The sequence below is a fragment of the Arachis ipaensis genome, chromosome B10 (assembly GCF_000816755.2).
Source record: "Arachis ipaensis cultivar K30076 chromosome B10, Araip1.1, whole genome shotgun sequence".
In the NCBI taxonomy this organism is placed as follows: Eukaryota; Viridiplantae; Streptophyta; class Magnoliopsida; order Fabales; family Fabaceae; genus Arachis; species Arachis ipaensis.
Window position 1 is genome coordinate 14874041 of NC_029794.2, and position 15757 is coordinate 14889797.

The 15757-nt window shown below is 39.4% G+C and overlaps 1 protein-coding gene and 1 long non-coding RNA gene across 2 annotated transcripts; both read left to right on the top strand.

Annotated features, from left to right (window-relative positions):
* On the top strand, positions 76 to 14851 carry LOC110267403. Its single transcript, XR_002354965.1, has 6 exons — positions 76 to 477; positions 1829 to 1836; positions 3889 to 3900; positions 7378 to 7381; positions 14224 to 14228; positions 14841 to 14851. It is a non-coding gene; the product is annotated as an uncharacterized LOC110267403 (long non-coding RNA).
* LOC107620212 (putative F-box protein At1g67623) lies at positions 14905 to 15506 on the top strand. The gene has a single exon (XM_016322412.2). It carries the CDS (start codon positions 14905 to 14907, stop codon positions 15481 to 15483), a length of 579 nt encoding a protein of 192 aa, XP_016177898.1. The 3' UTR covers positions 15484 to 15506.

Genomic DNA, 15757 nt, shown 5'->3' on the forward strand with positions numbered 1-15757 from the left:
CTGGTCTAACCGGTGGTTCAACCGAAAAAATCGTTTTAGAATAAAATAATAAATAAATAAATAAACATCCTAAAATATCTTCCAAATTTAAAACAGTACACAAAAAATCATCAACCAAATTCATATGATCTTATCAAAATACAAACTCAAAAGTTAAATAGTAAAAAGAAATATCTAAATATTAAATTTTGACTTTGAGGGTTAACAGGATCACTTAACACCTCAGATTCTAATTTAGAAATGTCAGGAGACAAAGGATTATCAATTTCAAAAGAATGTTGAGCTAGTTCAGTTAGAAAATGTTGATCATTCTGTGGTATTATGCTAACTGAACATGAACTTGAACCTTGCAAGAAGACCTTTTCGGTTTAATCTTAGGCAGCGTTGCGTTCATCTGTTGTAAGAGAGCTCTCTTAGCAACAGATTCTTCTTGCTGAGCAAGCCATAAACGGGATCTAGTGTTGTTTCCAAGTTGAGGTATCAACATAACAATTAACAAGTAGTCATTGAATAAGAAAGCACAACATATCACCAACTACCTATACACTTTGACTCTCCTACCACTACCATCATCATCATTCATCAGTTTATTTATATATGGCATTGGCAGGTAGCTACCCTACTCATTCAGCAACAACCAGCACTTGATTTGATTTCCATTTTTAGCGTTCAGCAACAACCATTACAAAACAGCAGCATAACAACAACAATGCCATAACAAAACAGCAGCATAACAACAACAGCAGCTTAACAAGTCATTAATCACAAATTCCAAATTCAAAACACTGATGCTTAACAAGTCACTAATCAGAAATTCCAAATTCAAAACATTGATTAGTGATCGCAGAATCACAATGCCATAACAAAACAGCAGCATAACAACAACAGCAGCACAACAAAGGGAAAAGAACAATGAAAGTCACAAAAGAAATTAGCAATCCTATTCCTGTTTCGTGCATTTAATTACTCATAAACAAAACTCAACACAGAACAACACAAAGAACAAAAACAGGACTAAAATGATTCACCTAATCAGTAATCATTCAATCCAAAACAGAGCTAATCATTCCATGATTCAAATTTCAATTAGTAGCACTAACAGAATCCCCCCAAAAAAAATCAATGTTCTGATCAGAACTAAGAACAGAGAAGGAACATTCATTAAGGTGTCTAAATCCTCATATCAAGTCTTCAACCACTAGCAAACCCAGAACACAACAACACAATAAACAAAACTTTTGATTCTAAAACTAATAAATCTCCAAAAAAATCTAGACCGATTTAAATACTCACTATTTTCAACAAAAACTAAGGCATATCAACCCTCAAATTCACATGTAGTTCACCATTTTAGAAACAAGTTCACATTTGGTACCTATTGGAAGAGGTGACAGCAAACTAAGTCCAACCAACTTCAGGACCAAGGGCTCCGGTGACGTGGAGGAGGCGCGCGGCGTGGAGGAGTGAGCAGAGAAGCCATTACCTTCGATCTGAGCAGTTTGGGCAGAGTGTGAGGAAGATCTGTTGAGTGCGACGGACAATGGTGATCAGGCGACGGACACGACGACTGACGACGGCAGAAGCGCGGCTAAGAAGATGAAAACCAGACGCGAATGTTGATCTCAACGAAAAAGCTGCAATTGGCGAGACTGTGAGAATGAACAGGGGTTGGAGACCTGGAGCACGACGACAGCGCGACGGACGGCGGTAGTGCCTCACTCCCTGCGCCGGTGGTGGAGGTTAGATGGCTAGGGTTTGTTTGAGGGCAAAACCAAAAAGCTCTGAAGAGAAAACGTGTGAGGAGGGTGTGTTGGACTGTTGGGGGAAGGGGGGTGAGTGGTGAGTGAGTGAAGGCGATGAACGTGGGTTTTTTATTTTTTTATTTTTTTAAATAAAAACGGTGCGTTTATTAAGAACCGGCCGGTTACCGGTCCAGTCTGACCGACCGGTTCTTGGCCGGTTCATCAGCTTTTCAAACGGTTCGTGGATGGACGGTTATTAGTGGCAGACCGGACCGTTTTCATTGCTGATTTTCGGTTTGATCGGTTCAACTGATCGGTTCGGTCCGGTTTTCAAAACCATGGTGTTGTGCATTGAAATGGATGCAGGACCAATATTTCCAGTGCTATGGTACTTAGTCAAAACGTAGGTTACGTTTAGTTTTGTTTTCATTTTTTTTTTTTGTTGAGAGAAATAGAAAAACGCAGCTTGCGTTTTGTTTTTTCAAAGCTTTTTAAATTTTTTTTATTCCCTTTAAGCCCAATTGTAGCTTACGTTTTGCTGTGGGCATAAAAAAATTTTTTTTTGAAATAACAAAATGCATCTTGCGTTTTACTTTTTTGTGTCAGCTTTTTTCATAGAAAAGCCAAAATGCAGGTTGCATTTTATGGGCTGTCAGCTTTTTTTTTTTTTTTTGAAAAACTAAAAACGCATGTTGCGTTTTATTTAAAATATATATATTTTAACCAAGAGTCCAGCCTATAAATACGAAGCAAGACTCTCATTAAGCTTGCCTCACTCCATTTCTACTCATTGTATTCTTCTTTCTTGCACATAGGCCGTAGTTCTAAATTTTTTTGGCAGTTAGGTGTGTCAAAAAAATCGGATTATGTGAGGTTGAAGTTATGGAAAATATGCAAATTTGCGAGTATATTATAACAGTGAGGTTATACCAAACACACATGAAGGAGTGACTTTTGTTTGTGAATGTCCGTTGTCATTTTCTATTCCATGTACCATGAGTTTTGTCGAGTTGCAAAATGGGCTTTGTAATAACATTCAAAGCCACATTTTGAAAAGGGTGAGTAACCTTTTATACAGAAGTCCTGTGCAAGTATTTGGTGGGCTAATACAGTTTCAAATAATGTCCATCATTGACGATGCCAGTATGCAGCAGATGTTATGTATTTATCAACAAACCCGATTTCACGTGCCGATGATAGAGCTATACGTTGAGTTTGAACAGCAGTCAGAGTTGAGCGCGGTCGGCGAGGAGGTCGATATTGATGAGCTCGGGGATATAGATTGGGAAGAAGATAATAATGACAGTGAAGAGGGGTTCAAAGCTAACTATGAAGTCGATGACGAAAACGATGACGGAGACTTGGCAGGCAATCCGGCAGTGCAAAATGAAGCGAATGCGATTGTAAGCCAGCACCTGTTTGGTGTTCTGTCTTTTATGCGGACTCTAGATCTCGAAGCCATGCATGCCCCAGAATTTCCTGAGTATGCGAATATGGGTATGTTATGATTATTAACTCAAGTTTTCTATGGTGTTTATTTTATTTGCCTTGTCTGACGGATGGTGGTGTGCATGTTGTAGGTGAAGGCAACGCTGCGGCGGAAGATGGCGAGTTTAGTGTCAGAATGGAATTTGGTTCGAGAGAGTCGGTGATATCTGCAATCAAAAGCTACACTATCTCTATAGGAGTTGATTATACTGTGTATGAGTCTGAGTCGCAGACATTCTATGCGAAATGCAAGGGGTATGGTGCAGGGTGCGATTGGCTTATCCGAGCTAGCTTGATTCGAAAGAAAGCTTGTTGGGAGATCAGGAGATACAATGGCAAGCACACATGCACCGTCGGCACGATTTCACAAGATCATGCCAAGTTGGACTCGGACACAATTGCAGATGCCATTAGGCTATTGGTCGAAGCAGACCCCTCGATAAAGGTGAAATCTATTATCGCAGAAGTTCAATCCATGTTCAACTACACTGTGAGTTACCGCAAGGCTTGGTTGGCAAAGCAAAAGGCTGTCGCAAAGGTCTTCGGTGATTGGGAAGTTTCTTACCAGACTCTACCAGTATGGTTGAAAGTAATGACGGTGAAGATGCCAAGGTCTCGTGTTCAAATTAAAATGCTCCCTGTTTACCGTGAGAGTGAGGAGGTTCAAGGTGTAAGAGTTCTGCACCGCGTTTTTTAGAGCTTCTATCCATGTATTGTAGCATTCAGACACTGCAAGTCACTGGTGCAGGTTGATGGCACGCACCTGTACGGAAAATATAAAGATGCACTTTCTGGTAGCGATTGCACAAGATGGGAATCAAAACATTGTACCTATTGCATTTGCGATAGTCGAGGGCGAGACGGCAGACGCATGGGAGTTTTTCCTAACCAACTTGCGGAGATATGTTGTTATCATTGATGGTGTGGGTATTATTTCTGACCGCCATACCTCCATCGACGCTGCAATAGCTCGCAGTAACGGTGCATGGTCACCACCAAGGGCGTGGCACATGTACTGCATCAGGCACATCGGGTCCAACTTCTTAAGGAGGTTCAAGGCTCCATATTTTCAAAAACTCATGGTGAACACAGGTATTTCAACTCGCTGTTATGGTTCTATTCATAGTAAATTTGTGGCTTCTGCTTATGATTAAATGGTTTGTTCAACAGGCTATTCTAGGATGGAGCAGGAGTACAACAAAAACTACTAAAGGCTTAAAGAGCGGGGTGAGGCATATACTCAATGGTGCGATGACATCGGTATTGAGAGATGGGTGTTGGCATTCGATGGTGGTCATCGTTGGGGACATATGATGACAAATTTGGTAGAGTGCATAAATTCTGTCCTCAAGGGTGCACGCAACCTTCTTGTAACTGCCATTGTCCGGTCAACTTTCTATAGGCTGAATGAATTGTTCACTCGGAAGAGTACCGAGGCTCATGAGCGTCTTCACAACGGATTTACGTATTCAGAATTTGCAACGAAGAGAGTTGAAGAAAGCTTTCGACGTGCAGGAAACATTGTGGTCAACCGATTCGACAGGCGCAACGAGATGTTTGAGGTTCACAAAATGCAAGATGGTACCATTTGCACTGTTAACCTTGCGCAACAACACTGCAACTGTGGCCTTTTCCAGGTCGAGCGACTCCGATGTCGCTACTTGCTTGCATGTTGCGCCAACCAGTATTATAAACAAATAATAATATACTATTCATAATAATAATTACTCAAATATAACAATAATAACAATAATAATAACCATTTATTATATTATCATTATCCTAAACAATATTCTATTATATATACACTAACCATCGTAACAATTTTTTTGAATTTCCCCGAGACTAAAGCATAATAATAGCTAACAATAATATTGTATAATAATAACACTGACACTAACAATCCCAATAGTATTAATAAGAACAATAACCGCAACAACAACAACAACAACAATAATAATAATAAAAAATAAATAAATAAACATTTTTTTATTAAACAGTATTATAATAATGGCTAACAATAATAACAACAACAACAACAGCAACAACAACAACAACAACAACAACAATAATAATAATAAAAAATAAATAAATAAACATTTTTTTATTAAACAGTATTATAATAATGGCTAACAACAACAACAACAACAACAACAGCAACAACAACAACAACAACAACAACAATAATAATAATAATACAAATAAATATATTTATCTATTGATCATAAAATTAAAAAAAAAAACTTACCCATTCAGGATGATCCAAATATTCAATGATGTGATCCTCAAATCTAGTAAAATTATGCACCATATTTTTCCTTCTTCCCTCAGTTGAACTTAAACCCCTTCCCGGACTTCTTCTTCCTCCATAACAGCACAATGTTTTAACTCCTAACCTTCTCTTTCAGTATTCACCACAATGTTCACTTACCCTCTCTTTCACTCTCACGGCACAATGTCTCACTCTTTCTCAGCATATTGTTTTCCTTGCTTGCGTTTTGGCTTTAAAAACACTGGTTTCACCTCCCATTGTGAACACATGTCATGCATGCAAGGCTGCAGGCTGCCGAACGCAACTTGCGACTTGCTTTCATGCTGGCCAAACGCAACTTGCGTTTTGTGATACCCTAGATTGGTCAAAGGCTGCTCCTGTCTGCATGCAGGGAGCCACAGGGTACGTTTCGTTTATTGGACTCCCTTCCCTGCCAAATGCATCTTGCGTTTTGCAGTAGGTGGCAGAATTTTGTATTTTGTCCCAAAAAAAATGTTACCTGCGTTTTGCAGGTGACTGATGTACACAGGTCCACATTTGTGGACAATACACCATTGATCTATATTGATGATTATCACCATTATTTGATCCATAACTAAATTAATTTCTGTTGTTATTGCTATGAATTTGTTGTGTGAGAATGATGTTTTTCACTCTGTATGGTTGGTTTGGACTCTGAAGATTGTGGGAAAAGGGAGAAGACTTTAATAGCGTGGACCACAAGGTGAAATTTTGTGTGGACCGATGGATTAATCATGTATTCATAATTTGAACATAACTTGTTGAATTGGTTACTTAAGCAATAAGCAATTTTGAAGAGGTAATGATGCCTTTCAAATCACACTTTTGTGTGTGGTAAATTAAAAAAAAAAAACCTAAAAATAGAAGCCATGAAATACACGGTGGTCAAAGGATGCTATATAGAAGAGACATTTCACAACCACTGTTTAAGTGTCACCGACCTAATCAGATAGAGTATGTTATGAGGAAAGTACATGAATAGTGTTGTGGCCATCACGTGGGCTTTAAAGCATTGGCACAGAAACTAATAAGAACAGGGTATGATTGGACCAATGATGAAAGCCTCCATGCAGCTCGTCAAAATGTGTCTAAGGTGCTAAGAGCATGGCAATTTCCATAGAGTACCAGTAGAAAAGCTAACTTTAGTCATGACATCTTGGCCATTCACAATGTGGGGAATTGACCTCTTGAGACCTTTTCTTATGGCACCAGAGCAACTCAAATACCTCATACTGGCCATCAGTTATCTCACGAAATGGGTGGAAGCAGAGGCATTAGTCAGCATCATAGCAGCCCAGTGCATGGAATTTTTTTGGAGGCAAGTAATCAATCGATTTGGAAATTCTGAGGTCGTTTCTCAGAAAATGGTACTAGTTCGCAAATAAGAAGTTCCGTAACCTTCTCAAGGGGCTGGAAATCTGACAACATTTCTTGTCGGTTGAACACCCGCAAACAAATGGCTAGGTCAAAGCCGCAAATAAAGTTATCTTAAAATAGATAAAGAACTGACTGGATCAAAAATAGGGTGCCTGAGCGAATGAACTCGGCTCCATCCTCTGATGTTATTGAACTACGACACAATCTGCAACAGATGAAACACCCTTCCGACTCACTTATGGTACCGAGGCGGTAGTGCTAGTAAAACTCGAAAAGCCAAGCCCAAGACTCCTCTTCGAGACCTTCAACCAAGGGACAGAGATGGACCTGGTTGATGAAGTGAAGGCTATGGACCATTTAATAGAAGCATCTCTCAAGCAGTGAATCACCCTAAGGCACAATCAAAGAGTTAAGGAAAGAGCTTTTGTCCAAGGAGACATAGTCTTTCCTTGCCTTGGGAACCCGTCAAGGGGGAAGGAAGGTTTTAACGAGACCTATGATTTCCTATTTAAGTTCATGATTTCCTTATAAGTTATTATTGTTATAGTCACTCAATAGCAGAATTTTAGGAAGTGGTCAATCCCAAAAACCAAAACAAAAATAAATAGATACAAGCGAATATCTAATCTAATAAGCAAAATGCTAAATTTCAATAACTTAACCAAAACAAAGTCTACATTGGCCCATCAGGCAACAAAACCAAGATAAATTTTAAGTCTAAATTAGCCCATCAAGCAATAAAACCAAAATAAAAATTTACATCAGCCCATGAAGAAACAAATAAAAAGGCAAAATAAAAATCTTAAGTTTTATTCTTGAGAGCCATGTCCATAATCTGTCTGTCTTTGATGACCTTGAAGGCTATAAGATAGGAAATGTTAAAATCGGGAGAAATGAGTGCCACTTATTATTTCAGGGCCTCCTTAGTAACAGAAATTGCCTCCTTTGCATTTTTCACAATCTCTGTATTTCTTTTCTTCAAGTTAGCCACTATCTCCCTAGTATCTTTGGCCTTCTTTGCCTCCGTAGCACAACACTTGGCTTTGGAAATTTTCACCCATAGCTCGGTCTTAAGGTCAGTAAGCTGTTGGATCTCGTTCCCGACCTCCTTAGCTTTCTTCTCAGCCTCAGCCTTTGTAGTATTTACTGCGCACTTTTCTTGGGCAGACATGTTGCAATTGGAGAAAAAGTCCACAATCCCAGAAGGCAAATGTTCATATACGAAGGCCGAAAAGTTGAAGGCCTTCTGCACAACAGATGGGGCATCAACCTCTTTGCCTTTGCTGCTGCCTTCATCTTTTTTTCGCTTCCTCTCTTTGGGCTCTGGGTTTGGGATGACGTGGAGATCGTCATTCCCACCAAACGCCTCGTTCTGCTAATTTCCCTCTTGACCAACCTCAGACTTGGCAGTCTCAACAATTTGAGGGATGCTCTCCTCTTTGTCCTCCTCGTCCACCTCAAGAAATTTAGCCATCAAGTTGGCTAAAGTCGTGTTCGCGTCTACAAAATTGAACAAGATAAATAACAGACAAAGTGGCATGGGAAGAAATAAAATCCACCAACATATTGATGACTAGCCTCCTGGTCACCTATGACCAGCCAAGGGTTAAGAGCATTATTTTCCCAAATTCTCATAGAAAATTTTGATTAGATAGTTGGCACCAGTTGCATAGCTTCAGTGTGTCAATAACCTCCTTTCACCCTCTAACGTCAACCAAAAGGAATGGTAACCTCTGGTCAGCCTTACCTTGAAATACTCTTCTTTGAACCTATGGAATGAGTCCTCCGGAAGACCAAATTTTTTTTTTGGATTTGATCCGAAATGACATGTATTTTTTTCTTATGTTTTCTTTCTCGATTTGGCACAATCAGAAGGGAAAAGAATAAAAAGATCTCCACAATAGCCGAGATCTTTAAATACTCGCATGCCAGCTCACAACCACTTAATAACAATCCAATTGTTAGGGTGAAAGTTGGGAAAGGGTCACGACACACCAGTTGAAAAGGGACATCACGAACGACAAAAAAGAAATCGAAGTCCCAAGACACTGAACATGGGTTTATAAACCCACAATCAATTTAGGATACGAGTTACCGATAAGTTGACATAGCATATGTGCTCTTGCACATTGGGTAGTGAAAGGTCGTACTGCGCTTCCATTGCGCCACCTCCGCAAATCACCCAAGCCTCCCGAAGCTCTTGCTAATCACCCTCACTAAGTCGCGAAGGGGTTCCCACCACATTGGAGGTACACTAGTAGCAAATTCTGGGAACTCCCAAATGAGTTCCAGAGGATGAGGATTGACTCTCCTTTACACCATACCTACAAATGGGGACACCATCATTATCATGAGCCTAGCATAAAACTACACTAGCAAAAATAAGTGTGAACTAAGAAACTATTTCTATCAAGATGCAGTGGTACTATCCTTTCTACCCTACCAAAAACCTCTACCAACATCTCCACCTAGAATCTTGACAGATATGCTCAGCAAAAGCTAGAAATAGATGTAGCAGATACTCTAACAATAGCTAAAAATAAAAAAAACACTTGACTGAAAAAAATAACTGAAGAGGAAGAGAAATTAAATGCAAGGGATCAATGAAGTCATAATCCTCAGAAAAGTAATGAAGAGTTCCACAAAGAAGAAATGGAAAATGAAAAAAAATGCAGGTTGGAAAATGAAGCGAAAAGAGGAAAAATGAAGGAGAAATGAAATGAGAAGAAGAAAAATGAAGAAAAGTTGAAATAATTATCAAACAAATATGTGCAACCTCTAAAAGTACAAATATGAAAGGACTAAGGGTAAAATTGTAAAAAATTCCAAATAATAGCATTTAAATTCCAAATAATAACATTTAAATTCCACTCACATCAATTGATGTGATGCCTTGAGAAGCGTGCACGACTGCGAGCAAGAAACTAGAAGCTTCCGATAGTACACATGGAAGCCGCCCCATCAGGCTTCGAAAGCTTGACAATCACCCAAGTCCACAAAAATGCATGTAACATCGTCAACTCAGACACGTCATATTTGAGGGAACTATTACGGACCCGACCTCAGACCCAAACAGCCCTACTACAATCCAAGAAGGTACCCCTAGCTCCACACGAGTCTAGGGCCCAAAACCTTCACCTATCATCCGACTCAACGATGTTTTAACAACTTTTCAATTTTGAAATTCAAAAGACCCTAGTTTCATAATCACCCCAAATATATGAGTAATAGTGAACCCTATATAAAGAGGAGTTATCCGCTCCTTCAAGTATGATTTTTTGAACCCTAAAAAATTTCACCTCTTAAATGTTTACTGATTTGATCGTCATAGTATCTTTGCAAGTCACCCCTGCCTTTTTTTCATTCTCAACTACTAGAAGGCTCGGTAGGAGGCCATTGTGAAGTCTCAAAAGGTGATCTCCTATTTTTCAAAGGTAACTCACGAACAATTCTTTACATGTATGCTCTACTCTTTTAAGGGCACGGATTCCATGTGCCGAACTTCTTTGGCACACCAGTGCACATAGCACTTATCTTCGGCTGACCGATGCGCCATTTGATGTTGGCCGTCGGATCTCTCTTATTTTTTTAATCCAATGGTAGAGATCACCCTTCCTCTTCCCTCCTTTGATTGGTTATTGGATATCTTGTGTCAGAGGGGCTATTTTAAAAATTTATTTTGTTGCTGGTTATTTTTGTTAGATCTGAAAACTATCTGGATTTATGTAGAATTAGTTAACGATTTTTAAGATGGAATTATTTGAAGTTAATGATTCTGCGTTACGTTTAATCAGAGACGATGGGTGAATAACGAAACTCTCGCGCGATCTAGAATTTTCACAATTAAATTCGCGTTGTAAGTATAGCTTCTAGACCGACAAGAATTCCTTTCTTACAAAAAGTTTTGGTTGTCACAAGTAACAAACCCCTGATAAAATTGATAACCGAAGTATTTAAACCTCGGGTCGTCTTCTCAAGGAATTGCAAGGAAGTATGATTTATTATTGGTTATGCAAAGGTATATTTTGGAGTTTTGAAAAGGTTTGAACAAGTAATTTAATTGATAAGAAAAATAAATTAATAATGAATAAAACTCTTGGCAAGGTATGAGAATTAGAAGTCCTATCATAGTTATCCTTATCAACGGTGATGAGAATTGGGTTTTAACCCCACTTAGTTAAGTCAAGTGGACTAATTAGCTTGATCCTCAAGTCCTAGTCAATCCCTGTGGGAAGACTAGCTTTAGAGCGATCCAAATCAATCAGTAATCTGCTAATTTCAATCACTGCTGAGTTTGACAACTCAAGTGTTACCAATTACTTCAAAAGGAACAAAAGGAAGAAAATATCTAAATTAAATTAAAAGCATCCATATAAATAAAGCAAAGCAAAGTCAAATCTGAAATACCTCAAATTATATTAAATAAAACATTCAAATCTAAACACGAAGAGTTCATAAACAAAATTGAGAAAATAAATAAAAGGAACATTGAACCTGAGAAGAAGTTGAAATCCTAAATCCTTTAAGAGGAATCCTAATCCTAAAACCTAAGAGAGAGGAGAGAACCTCTCTCTCTAAAAACTACATCTAAATTATGAAAAGTGAATAATGGAAGACATGTTCATGAATGGATGCATTCTCCCACATTATAGCCTCTAATATGTGTTTTCTGGGCCAAAAACTAGGTCAAAGACGGGCCAGAAATCACCCCCAGCAATTTCTGGTATGTACAGGTTGCGGGAAAGTGACGCGGAAGCGTCGTCCATGCGTTCGCGCAGATTGGGTTTTCGCCAGGTCACGCGTCCGCGTGATCCACGTGTTCACGTTGCCTGGCTTTGAGGCAGCTATGGCAAATTATATATCGTTGCGAAGCCCCGAACATGAGATTTCCAATGCAACTAAAACCGCGTCATTTGGACCTCTGTAGCTCAATTTATGACCGTTTGAGTGCGAAGAGGTCAGGCTGAACAACTTTGTAGTTCCTTTGACTTCTTGCATTCCTTCCACTTTTGCATGCTTCCTTTCCATCCTCCAAGCCATTCCTGTCCTGTAATCTCTGAAAACACTTAACACACATATCAAGGCATCTAATGGTAATAAGAGAGGATTAATATTAGCAAATATAAGGTCAAAGAAGCATGTTTTCAATCATAGCACAAAATCAGGAAGGAAAACGTAAAACTATGCAAATAGTATGAATAAGTGGGTAAAGAGTTGATAAAAACCACTCAATTCAGCACAAGATAAACCATAAAATAGTGGTTTATCAATGGGGTTGGGCTGGGAAGGAAGGAGTTTCATCGTTGACGTCGTTTGACGCATACTAGAATCGTGTGGATGTTTACGTTTCCGTCACTAACCATCAATGGAGTTGCAGGAAGTTTCCCCCACCCCCTCACAGAATCACATTGCAAAGCTACCTACTCTTCGAATGACGCATCTATCGCGACTCATTGGTTCAGAAGATGACGATTTGCATAGTGTCATTGCCGGAAGGGGTTTCGATCGCCGTTGAAAACAAGGAGTGTTATTTCAGGTAGATGTATGACTTTGCAGGAGACGATCCACAAGGAAGGATCCAAGCAGCGTGGAGAAGGTGGGCTAGAGAATGATGAATGAGAGGCAAAACTCTTTTCGGGTCGGGGCGGGTCAGGTTGGAACACTGCTGGTTGGACTCGGCTCAATCCAGATGGGCTTGTAGATTATAATTTTTTTCTGAAACCAATGACAGGCTCAAGTGTTGGGTTATTAATTATTTTATTAAAACTAAATCACTCATTTGGTATGGTCTTCTTTACAATACCCAAAAAAAAACCTAACATGGTTGAACAAAGAAGAGGAATACCCAGGACAAAAAAAAAGAGGAACACCAAATTAGTTATTGCATGTATAGTTAGTAGCTGAACAATCTAATAGCAGTATTAAATATTTAAATTTTCGTAGGATATAATAATTAAAATACTCTGTAAAACCAACTTTTCTGGTGCATAAAATTAATAGAAACGCTGAATATTTAACATGCACATTTTTTTCCAATTGAACCCGAGATTGCATTCATGCAATATGATTGGTTGAGGATGAATACCTATCCTTTAACAAGCAGAATTTGATGTGACTTTTTAAGGAGATTTTATTATTCAATAAAATAATAATGCACCTCTTTTATTTTTGGAAAGGTAAAGGAATAAATTAAATTATTTCGTTGGAAAGGACAGTCAGTATTAAACTATTGCTTTGTAGAATCGAAGCATTTAAATTATTGATGTGTGTTGTTGAATCTTGTTGTTTATGGCTTTATGCTTCTCCTCGTATCTGGCATTACAGTATGTAGCATTATTTACTATTTTGTTTGGAATTTACGCATGATTATCCTCATATGGAATATATTTTTATTGTGTTTCTGTTGTTGTGCTTGGAGAATCCTAAGTTTGATTTGGTATGGAGGATTCGTTGGATGATGATACAGCTTAAGCATGCGGCTATACACAAATTATTATATTCATAATGCAAACGGCATGTGTGGAACGATCCATTATCACTATGTTTTAAAGATAATGCTCACACGCATAACCTTCGCATCCAGCAGTCAGTATTTCATAACGGCGTTAGCTAATAGGCCCACCCAAAAAAAAAAAGACCTGAACAGTACAATACCACAGCCCGTTCTCCGTTACATGGGCCGCCCCAGTTACAGACATTGCGGGGGAGGGGTCAGTTTATGGTGTCTCCATCCCGTTGTTGCACTGACCCCTAAGACCTGTACTTTACCTCTCCAGCAAAATGTCGGCCAGCTGCCGTATGATTTCTCCTAGTTGATTCTTGAGGTCCCGTCTCTCTCTTTCGATCTGGGATACATGGTACTTGATCGACGCAACGGCCTATTGTAGGTCCTCAATCGATTGGCTGGCTACAAGTGATGTAACTTTGTTAGCAACACATTGACACTGACGCAAGTGACTAGACGTGGGGGTATCGCAAGAAGACAATTTTCGCTTACCAGATGCACCTGGTACCTCCGTGGAAATCGATGTCACCGTTGTATCATGACGTCCACCGTGAACGAATCGATTGAACTCTGACACCGGCGGGAGCTCGCTGCTCAACCCCGGAACAAGCGATGCAGTCACATGGAAGTAGTCGTTCCAGGCATTCACGACCTCTTGGTAACTTCGGTAACGAAGAAGCAGGTTCCGTGGAAACACATCCACCTGAGCCGATGCCGACTCCCAAGTGGGGTATATTTCGGGTATCCTCTCTCTAAACACGACGTACCACCCACCTTTTATTCGCATTGCCATCCGACTGTTAGAGGAGATCTGGTAGACCTTGTAGAGGGAGAGGGGGTTAGGCTTGATGGTGGAATACAGTTTATGAGTTTTTCTCTCACCTGGAGGCTAAGAAATGGAAGAGAAAATAAATAAAGCAACTAAAATGGTGCAACAGGAGTCGAGGTTTACTTGCACGCGGACCCTCTGTTCAGGAGTAAGGGTGCAGGGACTCTAGGTTCAGGAATAGGGGTGTACTTGCACCAGCAAAGATAAAAGTAATAACCGTATCAATCACCACTATTAATTTCAATGAATTTATTATATTTTTAGAATTAATTTTTATCAAGAATTAATTCCCAATATAAATTGTTATCGAGTGAACTTTTTCATTTTAATATGGAGAAAGGGTTGGTGTATAGCAAGCTTATGGAGGGAATTGTTATATGTGTTCCCAGTTAAATAGGATATATGCTTTTTTAATTAGGTAAATTATACTATTGCGATAAGTACAAATTATACTATAATAATATATAACAGTTAACATTCCGTCCATGTATTAATACTTGGTTTTATCTGGACGCATCGGTAAATAAAGAAAACATCTAGGGAAACGTATGTGGTACTAAACTACAACCCCCAATGGCAGTATATTAAAAAGAAAAATGCCACAAGGTTATTTACAAATTCATCTATCCTCTTTATAATCTCCAATAATCCCTCCACGAAGTCCTTGCAAATGGCCGGAAGTTCCCAGAAGGACAGAAAGAAAGTGGACGTATCCATTCAGCACGAATGTCCACTGAATCTTCTTCCTCGCGAAATATGGTCGATGATTGCCACGATGGTTGCATCGAATTTGATTGAGGATCTGTTCAATATGCAGATGACGTGTAAGGTGTTCTTGGGTGCGGCGAGTTCAGACGCTGTATACAAGCATGCGACGATGTCGTATAAACCGTTAGTGCACTTTTTAGTTTACCTCGACCGCCCTGAAAGGAGATTCCTTGATCGCTGCGTGGAAGTAGGAAATGTGGATGCCATACTCCGGCAGGGGTTCATGGAGTATTTCCGGTTTGGCCGCTGTGACAAAGGGATGGAACTGTTTGCTAGGGCTTCAACGGAGGGTAGCGTCGAAGCATGTTACCTGTGTGCCACATTGCTACTGTGTGATCACGAAGACGAAGAAGAAGTGCAAACGGGTGTTCAAATGATGGAGGTTATCCGTATTTCTGGGCAGCTCGAGAGCTGCAGCAAGTTCTTTAGGGACATTTTCAACGATTTCATGGTGTTCTTCAAAATGTTTGCATCTGAATGAACATGACTATTTACCACTCTTGTAAATTCGCCCCCGACTGTACTGTTGTGGGTTTATCTTTATGTAATCCGTCAATACAGTGGCTAGCAAATGCCTGTTTGTTATGATCCTTCATTAACCCCTTGCTATGCGTACTGATGGTGTGTTCTATTTTAATATATGTTTTTTGGTTAAAAAACTGTTAGTTTGATCAATTAATTTATCATAATTATGTGGATGACACAGACGATGCAATTAATGCTTATCTTGGCTAGAACTTAGTCCAAATAATGCT

What these genes read in the sequence shown, in the direction of transcription:
- LOC107620212 (XM_016322412.2), top strand. Translation starts at nt 14,905, where the DNA reads ATGGCCGGAAGTTCCCAGAAGGACAGAAAGAAAGTGGACGTATCCATT.